The 20,553-nt window shown below is 53.7% G+C and overlaps 1 protein-coding gene across 3 annotated transcripts in view; it reads right to left on the reverse strand.

Annotated features, from left to right (window-relative positions):
• Positions 1–11,871: 11,871 nt before the first annotated feature.
• CNTFR (ciliary neurotrophic factor receptor) overlaps positions 11,872–20,553 on the reverse strand; it is a 205,500-nt gene continuing 196,818 nt past the window's right edge. For all 3 annotated transcript variants that reach the window (XM_065663252.1, XM_065663251.1, XM_065663253.1), the window contains exons 8-10: positions 16,173–16,353; positions 14,310–14,454; positions 11,872–13,119 (exon numbers count right to left, since the gene is read on the reverse strand). In XM_065663252.1, coding sequence (XP_065519324.1) covers position 13,119; positions 14,310–14,454; positions 16,173–16,353 — 327 coding nt within the window. In that variant the 3' untranslated portion in view covers positions 11,872–13,118. The remainder of the gene's footprint in view (positions 13,120–14,309; positions 14,455–16,172; positions 16,354–20,553) is intronic.

Raw genomic sequence — 20,553 nt, forward strand, 5'->3', positions numbered from 1 at the left:
TGACATTGGGAGCTCTGGAGGAAAGGCGCCTGTCATTCACCAGCCTCACTGAAACCCATGTGGCAGAGGCAGGTTCCACAGACCGGAGGAATACGTAATCTCTGCAGGGAACAGGGTGACTTAAGGCCTGCCTGTATATGTGTCCCTGGCTCCTATGGCTCACCTCGCGTCCCTCCTGGGGGCTGAGCTGCTCCAGCAGCAACCTCAGAGGTGGCAACAAGACCCAGGCATATGGCTGAGATCCCACTTCTGCTATGAGGGCTTCACCAGGCTGGTTAATATTTGATCACAGCCATGATCACAACAGCATTTGAGGAGCCCTGAACATGCCTTGGCACGCACTGTCTGTCTCAGGATGAGTTTCTCTGGGATGTGAACCAGCGCATGGGACAAGACAGGCACTGAAGCTGTCAGCAGTGGCATAGAGAGTGCAGCCAGGGGATGTATGGCTTAACAGAGCTGGGAAGTGCAGCTGCTGTGTTACCCTGTTCCCTGCCTGGAACAGAGACAGCCCTGTCCTGTCACCCTGCTGAATGTGACAAGTGTGCTGCTAGCTTGGCTGGAACCAGTCCTGGAGAAATGTGGCACTGTTGGACTTCAGCTGAGGCTGTGCTGCGCCTGGGTATGAAGGAGCCCCAGCACTGAGCTGATATCCCCTCCTTGGTCACATCAACATGACACGAGCGTGCACCTGATGCACAGCCCCACCTGCATCCTCATCCACATCTGAGTGTCTCATGCCATGGGATAGAGGAGGAGGATGAGTTACCCTGCTCTGGAAACCATCTCTGCATGTGCAGCAACACCAAGTATCCCATCAGCTTCTGGAGGCCGCAAGTGTCCTCCTGCATCAAAACCCAGTAAGCAGCAGAAAGATGACAGGTCCTACACTGACCTATGGACTGGCACCATGATTCTGAGCCCCACAGCAGCATCCAACAACCATCCCTGAGCCCCATGAGCATCCCTGAGCATTTGCTGCTGCTCCGCAGATCTGTAGCCTCAGGTTAGCCCAAGTGATGTTCATCATGGAAGGTCCACCAGCCCTGGGAACACACACCCCGTGCGGAGACCAAGCTGTGGTGTGCGGTGAAGCCATCTGTTTCCATATTGCAGCTGCTGTCCTTCCCATTGCAATTTACTCTGCCTCCTATAATTTATTCATCCCAGGATGCAGCTTGTACATCTGCAGTATCATTACTGCAGACACCATTAGCTTTAAAGTTTTATAAACCTCTGTGCAGGTGATAACTTGAAAAGTTAAAGAGGGTTATTGTGGCAGGGAAAGAAGAAAAGGGTATTTGCTCAGTGTTCATCTCACACCAGAGAGCCATGCTCTGGCGGGCTTTGGAGGGAGATCAGCAGATCAAGTGAACTGCTGCCAGCTCCCAGCCAGCAAAACCAGCTGCAAATACATTTCCACTGTATCCATGCTCTCTGGTCAAGGGATCTACAGGCATTTCTATGTCATTCTCACCTCCTATTTCCTTGGCTGCACCGTTTCCCCAGGCCAATGACATAGGGGCTGCGGATCCAGATGTTTGCATCTGTATGTGTTGCCCATGTTTCAACCAGCATCAGTGATGCACTGTCAAGGGTCAGGGCAATCCTGAATCATTTGCCTGCTGCCTGTTGGTTTGGATGCTGCAGGGCTCTCCAAGGAGATGGGAAAGTCACCACCATGAATATGCCCACCACTCAGAGCATGTATGGATCTCCCAACCTGCAACCCCCTTCCTTCCTCTGTGCTTCCTGAGCAGAGCACTGAGCTGCATGCACCCACATTAAGGACCACAGCAATCCATTAATGCTGAGGAATTTTCCCTGGAGAGTTTCCATGGCACGGATGCAGGTAATGCACTGAAAACTGTACTTGCAAGTTTTGGCAGGAAAGCAGGCACGGGAGCCTTCACTGGGGCCCTGCATCCCTCCCCATGAAATAAGAGCATGCTGATCACTCCTGGCAGTTGGAGGTCTCTCTGACAGCTGAGACAGGGGGATAAATTCCCTCTCCCCAAGGCTGAGGGAGATGTGTGTACAAGGACGATTTATGGGCTGCTTGCAAGGAGTGATGAGCTGAAGGCTGCAGGGAGCAGGGTCAGTGCCAAGAAGCTTGGGGCACAGAGGACTGAGGGGTGGCTGGGACCAGGGAGGGGAGTGGTGGAGCTAGAATCCCAAAGGAGTCCCACAGCCTTGTCTCTCCATGTTACAGGTGAGAACATGGATCTGGACCGAGCATCCCAAATTGATCCTCCATCCGTTATGTACCTGCAGCCCTCCTGCAGTCTGAGAGCTCAGATGCTGTTGCCTGTCTCCAGGATATGGTCATGGCACAGGCAGGTGTGAGCATCAGTGACAGGCTGCTGTGGGTCTTGCTGGAAAGAGCCTATCCATCTTGTACATCTCCTTTTTCATGCTGGCTAATGGTGTTTACCGTCTGGAAGGCTTTGGCTGGATAATGTGTCTTCTGCCTGCCTTTTCTATGCACCTTATACACAGTATCACTGTCTCCTGTGGGTCAGCATACTGCGAGGTGGGTTTGTCATGGTTAACTGCAGTGTCCAAGCCCTGATCTTTTACATGAGCTTTGCCAGCAGTTGGTGGCAGCTTGAGTTCAAGCTTCAACAAGTATCTTCCAGTCTGTACATCCTTCTCCACCTACAGGCATCTTCTGTCTCCTTCCAGAGACACATTTGCCCAGGATGCTCCAGGACCAGTCTGGAAGGATATGGGATCTAAATGCTCAGCTGGACAGGATTCACAAACCTTTGAGAAGCAGGAGGGGAATGAAGCATGGGGAGGCCTGCAGGACACATCAGCCTGGCTGGCACTGAGCAATTCCCAGAATGTCCTGCTCTCCTGCCATTGCCACATTATCTTTTAGGGAAGGAAAAGACATTAACTTTGCTGCATGCCTGGAGTAGCCATTGTCTGCTAGGATGACTTTGCCCTGGACAGAGATCCCATTTGTTTTTTGGGGTTGCACTCTGTGGCTGTGAGCATCATCTTTTCCACATTAATGCTGTTGATGCTAAAACAGGTCAGCCCGTTCTGCTGCATAATTCATAGCGAAGACCTTCCTGTGGTCTTCCCTGCAAAGCTCTGACTCCTCAGGAACAGACAGGGGTTTCCTAGCAAGGCTTTGTCATCTTCTGCAGACCACAGTGGTCTTGAAGACTTTATGACCCTCAGCAAGCCTTGGTAATCCTGGACTTGACTCTATGTGTCTTGGTGAGCTGGCACAGTGAAGACAGCCCTGCACTGCTCTTCCTGCTGCCTGTTGCCAGTCCTTGGGGACATGCACGTATGGTGTGTCTGGGACTGGTGGCTGCCTGACCAGATGTGATGCAAGTCATTTCTAAGATGGGATGGAGCTGATTGAGCAGAGGTGGATAGAGGAGGCAGTTGTTCATGCGATGCTGAGACCTTACCCGTGACAATCCCTTATGGAGTGTGATGACAAAGCAAAACTGGACTCAATGGCCAATTCTGGCAGCCAAAACTAGCTCCTTCTCACTCTTCCACTGCATGGCTTTCTTCCCTTCACACTGAACAACTTCCAGCCACTGATATGCCAGGAGAAAGACTTCTCTAGCTGCTCCTGACTTGAGACTGCTGCCAGGTAAACAGAGTGGAAATTAGTGGAGACAAGTAAATAATTTGTAAACAATCATTTATTTATTACTTTCCCCTCCTTTCCCTGTGCAAGCAGATTGCAAGATGCTTCAGAAGCACTCGCAATTTGGAGTGAGCTCTCTTGTAAGACATTTCCCACTCCCTATGAATAACTTATGAACAGATCAGAGTGAATATTTAAGGGCTGAAAATCCAGAGAGTTTGGCTTCAGAGCTGACTAAGTACCACTCCAGCTCCTCAAATAGACGAGCTATCTAACAAAATAGCACTAAGTGGATTCACCGTGCTGTAATTAAAGGGTGAGCACATTTGTCAGGCAATGGGTTACCCATCAGGTGTGGCAGGCAGCGTGCAGGGCGACAGCAGTGCCTGGGGGATGAGGCAGGTCTATGAATGTGATTTGGACACCAAATGTTAGCGTTTGCTTTTGGGGGTGATTTGTGCTGTACAGTGTTCATGGGAGGCAAACACAGCCCGGCCAGCTGGGTTGATGCTGGATTTTCACAGAGGATAGCCTTGCACATCTATAAATTACCCCAGCATTAGCAGACAGCACACACAGAGGGTCTGAGCCCCAAACCCGCTGAGAGCACAAAGATGCTCTGACTTCAAAGGGTCCAAAGCCAGGCTTGCACTTGTCTCCAGTCAGGTGCTCTGTTCCAGGCATTTATCCACCTTCAAGCTCAGCCACCTGCTTTGTGTTATTCTTTTTTTATATAAGGATGATTCTAATTCACCCAGAGAAAGTCTCCCAGCCCCTGCTTGGCTGCTGAGGCAAGGATTCAGACCAGTGCTATACCAAACAGGGGAGGTGGGCTACGGGTTGAAATCCCTGTTGCTCTTGCAGAGCCTCTTGCCAGCCTTGATGCTCCCCACATCCCCGCCCGAGCAGGACCCACTGCCCTGGGTGGTGCTTGTGGGACCATGGGCTGTGTCTGATGATGAGTGTCTTTCCCACTGCAGGTCTCAAACATCTCTCAGTACTGGAAGGCAGGAGCCCCATCTTCATGGGACATGACCAGTGCCCTGTCCTGAGTCAATTTCTTTCATGACATCTAGCTGAGATGGCAGGAGGAAAAGAGACTAGGTAATCTGTCCATATCCTACTCATTTCCTTCATTATAGTGACTCAAGAGGTCCTTGGCAGAGCTTAAACCAGGGGAGAATGTGAGTCACACAGGTATGGATCCAGGAACCCAAACACTTGTGATGCCCAGCGCATGCCAGCAGTCACCTGCTGTCTCCCAGAATGCCATGAGTCTCCTTTGGGCATCCTGTGGCACATCTACGAACACGATGTCGGCCATTCCATGCTCCTGTGCATCACAACGATAGGCTGCACACAGGCAGCCCTACCAAGAGCACCCACAAGTTAATGCAGCAGGCCCTGTAGCAGACAAAGGGGACTGTTCCCACTGCAGGGATGGACCCAAAGCAACACACAGCTTGAGGCTGGCCCCAGCTCCCCCTTGCCGGATCCCCCATCCATCTGTAGTCCCTTCCCCTCTCCGGCAGCCCCCTGCACCTGCATTCCAAGGCGGAGTGGGATTTATCCTGCCCCAGGCGCTCAGTGCAAGGGTCAGACCTCATAAACCAGAGCCTGGGCCAGCTGCCTCACTTGTGCCCGCAGGGACAGCATCAGCATCCCGGGCACGGTTCACTGTCGGTGCATGGGGCCATTCTCTAGACCATCACCCATCCTATGTGTCCAGGGCATGGCGGGGATGGGTCTGAGCGCTCCCCTCCCCGCACCAAGCACTTTGGGTAACCCCTGGTCTGTGGGAGGCAGCGTGAAGTCATTCTGGTCCTCCAGCAGACCCCTCCAGCTGTCTGGAGCCAGTGCAGATTGTGGGACGTGTCTGGTGACTGACGGGGCCTCAAATCCACATTTATGTGAGATGATATCGAGAGTTTTAGGTTTTTTATGAGTGAAGGGGTCGGGGGGAGGAAGGGGTTCCCAGCGCTGCTCGGAGGGGAGGCAGCGACGCATGCATGTGCGTGTGTGAGACACGTTTCTTTCCGATGACCCCCAGCTGCAGGAGTCCTGCACAGATAGAACCGGCATCCCGTCACCTCTGAGCAGTGGGGAGCAGCTGAGGAGGAGGTTGGATGGTGGTTGGAGCAAGGATGGATCTCTGGACCAAACCCCGTGATCAGCCCACCCTGCACATCACCAAAGTCCCCTCCGGTCTCTACCCATGGGATTGCTCCAGGCTTTCCTCGGTAGGTGAGTCCTTGTAAAGCTCTCTTGAGCTGGTCTCCTCTTTCCCCAAAAGAGAGCCCACCTGATGGAGTGCCCCAGCGCAACTTCTCCAACACCCAGAGCTTGGTGAGATGCTGTGGCTGCGTTCAAACCCCACTGATCCTCCAGGAGAAGCTGCTCTCCTGACCTGCAGCCTCATTTAATGCATGCTGCTGGTTTCCACAGGGGTACCCTCTTTGCAGATGAGGAGCACATCAGAGTCACCAGTGCTTTTCAGCTGGCCGGAAAGTTGCCTGGTCCAGCATCAGGCAAGAGCAAGGCAGAAAGTGATCCAAGGCAAAGCCTGGATGGTGCTCCCAGGTGCCCTAAGCTGTGTGGAATCCTGATAGGAAAGGGCTTGGAGCAACTGCTTGGCCAGGAAATCTTGGAAGAAAACAGCACATGCCTGATGCACACCCAAGGCCAGTGGCTGAACCTATCCCCAGGACACCAGATGACTTCCAAAAGTGGAGGGGATGCCCATGGGGAGCTGGAAGCTGTATGCCATCAATGTCCTTTGGCCAAAGTTGCAAGGTGGCCACCAAGGTCACACACTGCCTACTCTTGGATACGGGATGGGGACTTCCAGGCGGTGTCTGCTCTTTCAGCAGGAAGATCTCATCGCCACTTTCCATAGACACTGGGAATGGAGCAACCTCTCCCCGAACTGGCCGCAGTGTATGCGTGCAGTGACTCTTACCCGGAAAGGAGGAGGGGGGCCGAGGCCTCTTTGTAACCCAATCTCGTCTGCATGGGCCCCTTTGTTGTTATTACATTTATTTATTGATCCCCCTTGGGAAAACCTTCGCAGTGCCGGACTTGCTGGGGCTTTATTAATGGGGGTGTGGGGTGAGGGAAGGGGAGGGGGGGCTGAACACAGCGCTCGAACCATCTGTTCCTACCAAAGGGATGGAGCAACAATAGCCATGTTTATAAAACTCCTCTGCAACTCATTGTGTTTGCGAAAGGGGAGCTTCCACATCAAAGGTTGTTTCTGCTCCCACTGCTCGGGGGCCCCTTCCATCTTCTAACATCCTGCAAGGATCACCCTGTCTTGGTCCCCTCCTCCCACTGCAGCCTTGGATGCATGGTGAGGCAGTAGTGGCATCACCCGTAAAGGGAAACCCCAGCTGAAGGGAGTGTGCGTCAGTGTGCTCACTTCTGATGGGCCAGGGGGACTTTCTAAGTGGGGGTCATTCTCCTGCAAGCAATAGAACTCTACCATAAGGCACTGGATAGAGTTTGTCAGGCACTGGTGGTGAGAACACCAATATGTCCAGTGCTGGGGACCTGTCCCTGGGCTGGTTTCATTCAGTCTGCTGGAACAGCAATGCTCTTGAAGCCACTTTAGTTTTGCTCATATTTCAGATGTGGAAAAGAGTAAGGAAAACAGAAACCCAAGCAAGGGAGTGGGGTCTGGCCACATCAAATCTGGCTGATGGGGTCCTTCCTAATGAAACAACTGTGTCTGGCTTTGCTCGAGGCTTGTAGTAGGTTATCTGTTACAATCAGACATGAAACAAAGACGGTTAAACAGCAGTGAAATATTTTGACTGAACCAGTATGTTGGTTTTGCTTCCCAAACTGATCTTTATGGACAAGAGGAGGGCTTAGTTCTGGCTCAGATCAAAGCTGAATGCCTTGATGGGGACTCGGAGTTGTCATCCGTCTGCTGACCACAACCCGGCCCTGCGGCTGGGGGACAGGCTGCTTTGGGGTGAGTGTGCAGGGTGGAGGTTTGGGACATGTCCATGCTGTCACACATCCCCAGTGTGATCCTGAGCGATGGCATGTCAGCTCCTGGGGCTGCAGCTCTTTTGCTGCTTGCTGGTGCTTTATATGGCAGCGGTTGTCTGCATGGGGTGATTCACATGTGGGTTGGTGACTCTGCTGGGGTTCGTGCCCATCAATGTGAGGAACAGGGAAACCTTCCATGTGGGAATGTCCTAGTCCAGATTTGGGTAAAACTGAGACCTCTGGAAGATGCTGCCGGCCTGTAGGAGGGCAGTTTGTCATCCCAAGGCCCCTCTGTGCACCATCTGGTTGCGCAAGGACCTGATATCCAGCCCATGATAGCAGGCTGCTGGCTGGGCAGGGCCAGGCTGTCTCTCCCCAGTGAACCATCCCTTCCATCCTGGAAGGGGGAAGCCTTCCCAGAGACTGTATGACGCCTTCTTGGGAAGCAGTCCAAGCCCCTCTTGGCTGTGTCCCCTCGGCATGTTCTCCTCCAGGCTGCTGGAGAAGACCCGAGTATGGTCCCCTGATCACCCTGGCAAGGCATAGAGAGCATGCTGCTCTCTCCCAGCACTTAGCAGCTTCCCCGGCAACCATGCAGGAAAGAGAAGAGGAGCCCAGACTTCTGGGAGACACTTTCATTTCATGCCTAAGCCACTACTCTGCTGCTCAGCCACACGGCTCCATTAAGTCCCCTTCTGGCTGTCTTTTTTCCATCAATCACCCGGTCTCCGCAAGCAGACCAGACCGGATCTGGGTTATAAATAAGACAATCAATCAGTGATGCTATTAGATAAACAGAGTGGCAGAAGTCAAATTAATGCTTGGCTTTTTCTTGAAAGGGAGGAAAAAAGAGACAATTGGTTATTAGGGAACGCTGGTGTGGTCTGGTCTCTGTGCTGCAGCAGAGCTGGGTGGGCTGTTCTCGGCTGCTGTGTCTGTGTGCAGGGGGGTTTGGGATGCTGTGAGCTGATGACCCATATGGGTCACCCTGGCCAGAGCACGAAGGGGACTGGGGCAGACTGGAGGTCACAGCACTGGGGATGAGATGGAGAGCTGGGAAAGCAACGGTGGGCACTGACCATCCAGCCATAGAGCAACTGTGGGGTGAGGAGGTGTCAAAGCTGGTCTGATGGGGAGTGAGAGCATGAGGCTGCAGGCAGAGGTGTCAGGGGCACAGTGCCAGGGCAGAGGCTGAGCCATTCCAGATGGACATGGGGAAGAGGAAAGCCACTGCTATGAGGCTCTCCAAACAACAGACAGCCTCTTCTAGAAGGGCATCAAGTCCTGATGTGGAGCCACCAAGAGATAAGATGGTCCAAGGCTGTCCTTTCAAGTTTGCTGTGACCATCAGCCACCTCTTGCTGCTACAAACTTCTGCCCTACAGCACTTTGGACTGCCCAGGCCTGTTGTTACCTCCAGAGACCTCACCTACAACTCCATCTGCTTCCACGTGGTGGTGGTGGCTGAACCACTCAAAGCTACAGGGTTTGTTCCTGGAGCGGGCAGGAACCTACAGCAAGTAGGCAGGAGCATTTCCTCATGGTGGGACCCTGGTGTTTGAGCCATCCCTCCCGGGAGGAAGGCTATAACCTGTCAAGGACATTCAGTGCTCCATCTCTGTATGGGTGATGTAGGCATTTTTTGAATCAATACCCTGTGGTCTGGAATAGGCTCTTGTATTTGAAGGACTTGACACTTACAGGTTGAGGACTGGGGGAGCCTGGGCTCCTTCAAGTCAAACTGACTCTATTTACACTCTTATCCCTTACAGATGCTGCTCGTCACACTCACCCTGGGGACCACCTTTCTACCAGCTCCTGCTACTCTTACCCCCACCTCACACCTCACCCTGTTGTTGCAATGAAGGATGATGTTTGTCTCTTGGGTGCCAGGTCTACCCCGGTGCGAATAAGCGGCAGGTCTGACAGCTCCATGGATCCAACCGGCATTTCCACCTGGCTCAGCAGGATGCTTTCATGCCTGGGTCTGGCTGTGCGGCTGTGTGCTTTTTGGCAGCCAAGCCTGCCTTCCCGCCCCTCTGCCTCCCCACTCTAACCTGGGACTATGTAATGCTCTTCCAGAGCTTAAATACACAGCACTATGCGCATTGCTCCTCCGTTATCCATCAGAGTGTGGTGACCCATCACCCAAAGGGCATAGATGGTGCCCTGTCAAAGCTCATCTGTCTCAGCCTAATTTGTGCTTGTTATCACCTGGGGGCTCCAGGCTCCTGTGAAGCTGGTGTGGGAGCAGGGAACTTCCCTCACTATTGGGTCAGGGAGGGTGTGATCTCTGCTGTCCCCACCTCAGTGAAGGATGCAGGAGGTGCAGTGATTCGGACCTGCTCCACTGTTCAGCCCATCATTTGAGCAAGGGGGCTTTCTGCTTCCTATGAGGCCTCGTGTCTGGGAAATAGCTCCTGCTTTCCAGTCACTCTTCTGATGCCTCCTGTAGAGCCTGGGGAGCTCAGTGCAAGACTGCTTTTGCACCAGCAACAGTTGAAAACAACACCTAAGGTGGGATTTACTGCCACATATGTGGTGGGAAGATGCAGGGACCCATTGCACCCAGCTGATGTATTGGATTTCAGGTTATGTGATGCACAGGTCTCTCTGAGCGCTGTAATTCCGTCTTTCTTCCTGTGCGGATTTATACTGCTAAGTGGATGGATTTTCTGCTTGGCAGGGATGCTCCCCTAGGACCTTCCCCAGTTTGAAACATCTCTGCACATCTGTATGTAATATTGCTGGGGCACTTAATGAGTGGGCTTTTAGGACACCCCTTGCTTTATGGACTGCAGCTTAACCTGTCCAGGTACTGTGGAGGGACTGATGAACAGCATTCCAGAGCCAACAGCAGGCTGTGTGCCAGCTCCAGGTGCTGGAGGATGCCTGGGGCTCTGTGTGAAAGCCATCGCTGTTGGATGGCTTCTCATACAGTGGAAGCACTGTTTCCTTGGTCTCTGAAACAGATTGAGAGGGACAGGCTTCCTCTGCTTAATAACCTGAGATTGCATGCCTCCGGACCAGGCATGGAGGTCCAGGGTGGAGATGAAGGCAATCTGTCTGTCTGAGATGCTTCCCCCAGGCAAGGGTTGGGCCTGACATTTTCATGTCTGCTAAGAGCTGTCCCTTCCCCCTGCCCCGAAGAGTCATCTGCTATGGTAAATTACCCTGGCTTTTAGCACTGTGAATCCATAATTAGTGCATAATTAATTACCAGATGTTTTTAACACTAATGAAACATTAATAAATGACTGAGGCATGTTGTCTGGTAATGGAACATTAACCAGTGAACCAAGCCAGCACATGGGCCAGGACTGCTGCTGGCAAGGCAGAGGCAGAGGCAGGGCTGCACAGGACTGAGATCTCCTCTGATAAAGCCCTGGATGGTTAAAATCACAGAAAGCGCATGGTGGAAGCTGGCTTTGAAAAGCCAGGGTTGTGGCTTCTTCACCTCCATCCTTCCTTCCACCCATCCACCCATCCACCCCTCCATCCATCCACCCATCCACCCATCCATCTGTCTGTCCGTCTGTCTGTCCATCCATCCATCCATCTTCCAAATGGAAAGATGATGTTGGGGCATTTTGCTAAAAAGTGGAGTATTTTTTCCCCCTGGGATGAGCTGCAGCTTGATGACATCTCTGCTTTGGGTGGTATTCACAAGCAAAGCACATGGGGAGAGGCCAGACCCCGACACAGTGTGCTTTGCTGCACTCCTTGCCCCTGTGCCAGGTTCCTGTGAGCCCTGCCCTGATGGAAGTTTAATTCAGAGCATCTGGGCCAGTGGCATTTTCCTAATGTGAAATTATTAATCAGACAAGGAAAGTGCATTAATTGGGACTATGTGCCACCTCCAGCCTCTGCGCTGCAGTGGGGCAAAGGCACTTCTCCATCCTTCTGCCTGCATGAGTAGTGTCAGGGTCTGGTAGGATTTTGGGGACATAGGGGGATCCCCAAGGGCCCATGAAGGGGGACATGTGGCACAGGGTGGTGACAACCATACGCTTTACATGACATAGGCTTTCCAAGGGTGAGCATTCCCCTTGCACCTTCTCAGGATGTCCTGAAGGCCAGTTTTTGAGTGCCCCATCTCTCTGTGGAGATATTACCTTAAGCTCAGGCTCTGTATCTCCGTCACTGCGCTCTCCATATCCCCCCCCCCAACACAGCCAGCTCCACACACAGGAGCAGGGCAGCCAAACCCACACACTCCAGATAAGAAGGAAAATAACAAGCAGAGCTGCTACACATCATGAAATGATCATTTAATGAAGACGGACTCTCCTGGTGCATGTGTGTGTGCGCGTGTGTGTGCGTTGTCTCTGTGTGAGCTTATTTTTATCCCCTCTATTTTTTTTGATTCTTTTTTTCTGTTTTTTATATATATACATCTATAAAAAATTCAAATACAGCATGTCAACAGTGGGAATACTAGGACGTACGGTATTAAATACTGCGCTTGGGTCCAGGCAGGGGCGAGAGGAGGTGTCTTTACAAAACAGGTCTTGGGGCAGGATGGAGAGCAGAGCAGGCACAGGGGCAGCTGGGGACAGCAGGGGACAGCGGGGGACAAGTCTGCAGGGCTCCAGTTCCAAAGGCAACAGCAGAGCTATGCTGCTTTTGTTGGGGAGTGAGACAAATACGTCAACGGGGCGATTCCCTGTATCCAATGTGGTTAAAAGTTTGGTGGTGATGTGGGCTTGAGGGTGGCGAAGGCTCCTGCAGGGTGCTGGGTAGGGAGGGGGGAGCAAGAGGGGCAGCTCCAGGCGCTCAGCAAGGGCCAGGGGGGTTTTATTGGTATTTAATTTCCTCTTTTTTTTCCCATAATTCTTCTTTTTTCCCATTAAAACCCTGCCAGCTCCCTGCTCCCAACCACACTTGTGAAAGCCACCAGTTCTTCCCTCCATCATCCATCCCCTCGGAGGAGATCAAGACCCCTCTCCAACCCATTCACCCCTTCAGCTTCACCATGTGGTCACGAGCTCGGGGAAGCAAGTCCGGTCCTTGGAGGGACCCCCTTCTTCTCTGAGGGGGGTCCACAGCTGGGAGCATCATTCCCCTCACCACCCCCCCCATTTTCATATCCCCTTTTCTCCGTGCGCCGTCACGCTCCCTGTCACCGGGGTGGGTGCCGGGGTGGCGGGCACGTCTTTGGCGTGGGGGGGGTTAGCTGTATGAGCGGGGTCCTCAGCTGCAGCACGGTGACCAGGCTCGCTTTGTCTTGCTTGGGAAAAGGGGCATGGGGACCGGGGGGGGGGACAAGTGCGTCTCCTCGCTCCGGGCTCGAGAGGATTTTGTGGCTCCCCGTGGGATGGCAGCAGCTCTGTCCTCATCCGAAGCGATGGCAAGAAGCGTGATACGTCCTCAACGTGTGCAAAATCGAAGAGATAAAGAGACTCAACCCAGGGAATGGGGTAGCGAGGCGCGGGGTGGCAGCGGTGGTGGGTGGTGGGAAGGCGTCTTCTGCGCTGGGATGCGATGGACGGACAGATGAGGATCTGCGAGAGGAAGGAGAGGGGTCACTGCTCCATGCTTGGCCATGCCTGGCCACTAAGGAGACACTCCAAGGAGGATTTTGTCTCTTTCCACGGGGAAATTCACCCCTTAGCTGAACCAGGTGCCCAAATACATCACCTCCACTTCCTCCTCCCAGGGCTGGACCCTGCCCATCCACTCTTGGCTGTGTTTTCTCCCCTTTCCCATTGCCACTGCTAACGTGAAAGTGGCACATCCAGAGAGGAGCATAGGACCCCATGCCCATAGCAGCTGCTTTGCAATGGCTCCTCCTTGGGCCCTGAAGGAAGAAGGGTGGCACATGCTTTATCCCACAAAGTGACACAAAGGAGCAATGCCCCAGTCTTTGGGCAGTGTGGGTACAGTGAAAAGGGATGGGTGGACACCCATGGGATATCAGCCCAGGTCCAGAGAGAAGCAGGTACTGAGGAGGTGGATGGTCTCTTCTCCCAAGTAACAAGTGACGGGACAAGAGGGAATGGCCTCAAACTGCACGAGGGGAGGCTTAGATTGGAGATTAGGAACAATTTCTTCATGAAAAGGGTGCTCAGGCATTGGAACAGGCTGCCCAGGGCAGTGGTGGGGTCACCATCCCTGCAAGTGTTCACAAACCGGGTAGATGAGGCCCTCAGTGACACGATTCAGTGGTGGACTTGGCAACATAGGGTAACAGTTGGACTTAATGATCTTGAAGGAGTTTTCCAACCTAGCTGATTCTATGATTCTATTCTGGGGCTCTGCAGGCTGCCAGCTCCGTTCGAAGCCAAACCAAGGCCATTTTTGAGATGCATCTTTGAATTTTCTTGTCTTGGACAGTTTTTCCTCTGTCACTCCACAAAAGGCTTAGATTTCCACCTGGTTTCTTGGCCTCCTAAAACACCATCAGTGGGGAAGGGAGAGGGCTGCTGAGAACGAGACATGAAAGACTGATCCCTCTACAGGCTTTGTGGATAATGTTTGAAAAGCCATTACTGAGATCTCCTCCAGAACGTGCAATCTGGAAAAGCAGCCAGGTTGGGTATATTAAAAATGAAACTGCAAGAAAACCCCCAAATGGCTCATTCCCAATGCCCTTCACACACATCCCATTCCCAGCCATGCTGGAGTCCCTGGAGTCCCCATATCCCTGCACCCACATCCCATCTGTTACACCCATGGTTTGGGTAATACTCACTAAATAAAGAGGATGCCATAGGCAGCCAAGACCAGTCCAGCTGTCCAACACACTGCCACGGCTCCGCTGCCCACCACGGCCCCCTTGTCACAGATCTTGGTGGTGGGGGGTGGCATGAAAGAGGAGGTGCTAGTGCTTGTTGTCTCTGCAAGGAGTGAATGAGAATGGTGAGAGGAATTGGGGTGCTCGGAGATGTGTCCCATAGGGGCAGCCCCACTTCCCTGCCAGTGAGGACATGGCACTGTACTATCCCCAGATTGCCCCTCTCAATGCTATGTTGTACTAGGGCTAAGCTGGGGGACTGGGATGATGAGCCAGGAGATGGTGTGGTCCATGAGGCTTTCCCTGCTCTGACACAAGAGATGCTTGCACCACCAAGCAGAGCTGGGCATCCCTCCCAGCCTCATCCTGACCAGCCAGACTACTCTGTGCACCAGCTGAGCAGGAATTTGGCTAAGAATTGATGGTGACATGGCTACAGGCACTCAGTAGAGAGCATCCCCTGCCCAGGGAACATCCCAGACATGGCTGTGGTGGCTGGGTTGGCTCATGGGGCTTGCTCTCCTCTGTACAGGACCAGATGGGTGGTCTGTCCCTGCAGAGGGCTGCATGGTTGCAGGGAGAGCTTGGATGGTCAGTCAGGCTGAGGCAGCTTTGGTCACATCCAGCAGGTCCCAGGCTGTCCCCTCCAGACAACCTGGCGTCAATGGTGAGGCCATAGAGGTCTATCTCAGCATCTTTCAGACCCCACTGAAGTGTCATGGTGAGGCTCGGCTTAGCGCTGGGGTGTCCCACATGCAGGGACACGCGTGCGAGGGACGTGCGCTTGAGGGACATGACAAACAGAGAGCAGGCAAGTGCTGTTGTAGGGGGTATTTAGCATGATGCAGGTGGGTACAGAAGCAAACCCCGAACCCTCACCCTAGCAGTGCTGCACAGTGTGCCTGCACTACTTGTGGGGTTTTATCCCCCTGGGGATGAAGGGCTGCAAATCCCTGCTGCTGCCTGAACCCCCAGGAGCCCTACTGGGGGCTGGTTTGGCAAGTGGGGGTACCTCCATGCAGGAGGCACCTCCATCCAGGTGTTGCATGTACCACGTCCCCAGGCAGGGGGCATTGCCAGGGCCCTCAGGGGTTCATGCATGTCCCTGGTAGCACACGGCTTGCCCACACATCTGGGCTAGAGCTTGGAGGATGGGGACACTGAACACCCTCCATCCCCACATGCACATCTGTCTACCTCACATCTGCAGCGTTGACGAGAAGCACTGCTCAGTGCTGCCCCACTGCTCACCCCTGCCCCACTGAAGGTGCCAGCCAGGGGAACTGGTGCAGGGTCCAACCCCAGCCCTTCTGGGAAACGGAGGGCTGATAACGCCCATTTGGACACAGTCCCAGCTCTTTCCTAGAAACAGAGGCTTGTTAACTTTGTGGCTTTTATTTCGAATTGGCACCGCTCCGAGCTATTGTGCGGGGTCGGAGGTGTGGAGGGGGTAGGACTGGAAATGGAGGGATGGAGGCCTCAGGGAATAATAATAATAACAATAATAACAATAATAATAATCATAATCATCATAATAATAGTAATCATCATCAAACTAATATTATACCCCAAGTAACCTGGTGAGAAGGATACCAGAAACAAGTGAGCTGGGGCACTCAGGCCACAGTTGCACCCACTGCCAGGGCCATGGGTATGGGGCAAAGTGTAGGGTAAAGGGCTGCATTCCCCTTAGGTGCTGGGGGATCTCCTTCCCTGGGGATGGAACATGCATGGAGCCAGACAAGGAGGACCCCTCAGCCAGGGCTCATGGGTACCCCTGCTGTGGGCACAGCCTGTTTGCATTGGGAAGGGGGCTCTTACCTGTGATCTGCGCCTCCGTGGTGAGGTGCTTGGGCTCCTCTGTCCATGGGGTGGCATGGACAGCCACGCTCCAGTCGCTCCACGTGCCAATGTCATTGTCTTTAGCTGCCACTTGGATGATGTACTCCTTGCCTGCATAGGCATCCGTGATGGTGTGCGATGTCCCGTCCGACAGCTCAACCTGAGGGCAGCAGGGTGGTCAGAGGAAACCCCATGCACAGGGAGGTGTGAGACTATCAACAAGTTTAGCTTGGCTAGAAGATGATAATGGGACTTTGACAGCACTTTGGGAAGTGCTATGGGGTTTGGGGCAGAAGCATGAGCCCAGGACAGGGCTGCAAGGGGAGAACTCCTCAGTGGCAGCCAAGCTCAAGGTCTGGTGAGACCCTGCCCTGCTCTCAGACTTGAGCTGCTGGAGCAGAGCGGCTTCCTCTAGAGGTCACCAGAATCTAGCAGATGCTTGGGCAGGCTCTGCTCGGACATGGTGCGGCTGGGGTGCATGCACACGCCTTCTGGGCATCACCACCAGAGCTGTGATGAATCTTCCCCAAACAGCCACCCCGCTCCCATGCCTCCTGGCATCCCACTGGCTCAGTTTGCATCCCTCTGTCTGTGCCCTTGGATAAGGATCAAGCCGGGACTAGCTGTCATTCCTAGTAAAATTCCCTCTGTCCTGTTGTCTCTGTTGTCATGGGAGGTCATTGTGTTCTAGGGGTGCATCTGCTGCAATGGGACACACTTCAGGCTGTGTCCACACCTTCCAGGGATCTCTGGATCCAGTCTCTGAGGCTGAGGACCAACATGCTGCCAGCTTCATTCACTGCTGCGGTGCCTGTGTCCCCATATGGGGACATGGAACACCAATTTTCTTTCACTGTGCCTTGGCTGACACAAATCACCTTCTCTCCAGATACATGTTGATCATAAAGATGCTGGAGGGATGAGGGATGGTGCAGGTCTGAGGAAGTCCATCTACATGCGCTGATGCTCAGTCTGGCTGAAGCTCTAGCAGAACAAAAGGCACCTCATGGGTGGGGGGAACTTCATGGCACAGCTCACATGGGTTCTCTATGCTTCCGCAGCCACCCAGGAGAAGGTCAGGTATTTGGACCACCAATAGCTGAGTTTTATTAAGAACTGAGTTTGGTGACAGGACCAAGATGGAGCCAAAACCTTCTGTCTGGTCCAACAGCCCAAAGAGAGAAAAGCTGCACCATTGGGGTGCCCAGGGTGCCTGGACCAATGCAGCTGAACGATGGAGCTGCCCTAGCACTGCAGCTTTACACACACAGGGGTATGTGCACACCAGGGGTAAGTGCTGGCCTGGCCAGTGAGCATTGTGGTTAATCTCATCACCATGCTGCTTGCAGTGGTACCTGAAAAGCAGGAGAGCACCCTAAGAAAGACCCATCCCTTTTCCAGCTCTCTCAGTACAGCATGTGCAAAACCCAGCACAGATACGATCCCTTTGGCATACAAACTGCAGCACTCCCTGGCTTCTACAGTCACTCTTGGGAATCCCTACCAGGGATGCTTTCTTGATCCAGGAGAAAGCCAATCCTTCCTTGTTCTCTCCCAACACCACATCCAGCCTGCTGCCTGGCACAGCAGGGCCCTTGGGCTCTGAGCTCCCAGCTGCTCAGGCTGCCCAGCACATGACAAGAGCCCCACATCTGGAGCACATCTGGGGGCAGTCCTGGCTGGTGTGTCCCCCAGCGATCATGGAGCAAAGGGCCTCCTGCTGCCTGCAAGGCACACAGTTGCTACCAGACCTTGTGAGGGGAGCTGCCTGGAGAAAGGTGCGTGTCCATCACACCACTGCAGATTTGGGGTCTGGATGAGGGGAGGCCATATCCTGCCTCCGCTTGCACAAGCAACTTGGGGCTGACACCCACTTTGTTGGTGGGATGCAAACAGGGTTTCACTGCAGTGCTTGTGCCAAGCTGAGGTGTGCCTAAGCCCTAAACCACCATTAACCGAAGTACTGGGACAACTGGCACCTGAGTTCATCCCTACCATCCAAGGGACAACTTCCCACTGTGCCATGAGTCTCACCATTGGGTTTGACCCAGTGGCAGCTACTTGGGGTATCCACCAGTGGATCTGAGGTCAGAGCCTGGCACGAGGGCAGATGAGCCCAGTGGGGCTCTGTGCAGGGTATCCCTGAGTTTCCAGCACACCACAGAGCCTGAGATCCAGTCCAGGGGTCACAGGCACTGCATCTTGTCCTGATAGTGGTATCAGGCTTAAAGCAGTCCTGTTTAGCTGCTCACAGGTCCCCAGCACAGTTTATATAATGGGGGTGGCTGCTTCCATCCCAGGCTGAGCACAGCCCATCCTGCAGGAAAAGGGTTTTGGACCATTTCAGTTATGGAACAGGTGAAAACGGAAATCCTATGAGGTCTGGGCAGAAGGGAGGATGGGGAAAAGAAGGTGAAAAAATGCCAGTCCCTCCTGCAGGACACAGCTATCCATCCTGCAGCCCCTGGGAACCCATCCCACCAACCCCACCAAACTCCAGCCCTTCTCAGCCCAGGACCAAAGCCAGAGCTGGCTCAGGGTCCTCAGTGGTGATGGGCTCTCGGCACTCGTTGCTGCACCCAGCAGAGCTGAGACAACTTCTGCAACTTCTCATAGGGACACAACTTCACGGCCCAGGCCCCTAGGAAGGGTGGGCAGGACAGGAGCCTTGTGGCACAGTGAGGATGTCCCTGCCACCCAGACCTTGGGATTGATGCCTCTGCCACCAGCTCTGGTCACTGTCACCGTGAGATGGGACACACGTACAGCACTGTGCATGGCTCACAGCAGGGACCTGCCTGGATGGGATGTTTGGTGGCATCCACCAGTTTGGATGGTGACGATAAAGTGATCAACTTAATTAATTCCTCATGACAAAGTAAGTGAAACCTTGCTGGGTGTGCTGCGATGTACCTGTAAGCCTGTTCCTCCCAGCTTGCCCTGTGCTGGGCTAAGGGTGCTTTGGAACCACGGAATGAGCATAGGGCTCGAAAGGATGCTGGGGTTATCCGGCTGATGTTTGTCTCTCTCAAGGTCTTTCACCATGCTCCGAGCCCTTCTGGCTGCCCCCTGAGCCTCACAGCAAGCAGGCTGCAGGCAGGTCAGCCACAACGAGGTCCCAGTGACCTGGCCAGGCTGCTGCTCCATCAGGAGTGTTTTCTCCAGCCCATAGAGCCCTCCTGGCTGAACCTTTCCTCTTGGGAGCAATTCCTGCCTCTCCCCAGCTGCAGCCAGCCTGCATCTGAGTGTTTGCAGATGGGGGGTTGCATGCACAATGGGTTCAAGGCTGTGCCTTGCATGGTGTGGGGGGATAAATGTTCCCCCAGGCTGGAGGACCTGGTGGACCTTTCTTTTAGGCCCTTGGAGGATGCTGCCCTAAGCAACTCCTTAGCCAGCAGACAGAAGGGAAGGGAGAAAAGGCATCATCCAGCATCTCCCCGCACATATGACCTCCGCATGCAGCACTTCTGAGCCAGGCAGTGGGGGGGGGCACATCCAGCGTTTGCCATGGTGGGTGACAAAGTCCCTGGGTGGGTGCCCATGGCTCAGCAGCAGACGGGAAAGCACAAGGGGACCAGGTCCAACTGGACACAGACAGGGAGAGCGGGGGGGACACATGCAGACTGGGGAGGTCATGGAGGGACAGATGGACACACAGCATCAAAGGCAGGGGCAGAAATTCCTTAATCCGCGTCCCTGCCACACAGAGACAAAAGTTGGAGGAAGGCTGCGCATGGTAATGCCTGTGGCTGGGGGGGTCTGCGTGTCGCTGGCTGCCTTTGTGCACCTGCCAAAAGTCACTGTGGCTGGCTGTGAAGTGCTGCCCAGATTAATGAGGGATCAGCAGCCAGTGCAGGGCAGAGCCATTAGCATTGCAAAAAAAAAAAAAAAAAAAAAAAAAAAAAAAGGAAAAGGGGGAAAAAGAAAAAGAGAGAGAAATGGGGAAAAAAAATCCCTTGAACCCAGTAATTCAGCTGACAGCTTGGGCTGGGATCCCATTCCCTGCCATGGCCACATCAGTCTGCTTGGGATAACAGGGATGCTGAGGGATAGAGTGCTCACCCACAGACACATGGATGGGATGGAGACATAAACCCAAGGCAGGTGGAGGGGAGGATTTCCCACTATTCGCCTTTCCCCCTGTCCATGCTGTTCCACCTGCACGTGTGCGGAGCCCTGGGAACATCGGCATGAGCCTTCCACACCATGCGCCCCAACAGGGGACATCCATGTGTGCCCTCATCCCGCTCCCTGCCCTGGCTGGTGTCATGGCCTCACAGTGCTCGGCACAGCAGGAGTTAAGGAATCCTTTCCCCCATCGTGTTCCCCCCTCGCTCCTGCTGCCCCCAGCCCACCCTGC

Source organism: Lathamus discolor, chromosome Z, assembly GCF_037157495.1.
Source record: "Lathamus discolor isolate bLatDis1 chromosome Z, bLatDis1.hap1, whole genome shotgun sequence".
NCBI lineage: Eukaryota > Metazoa > Chordata > Aves > Psittaciformes > Psittacidae > Lathamus > Lathamus discolor.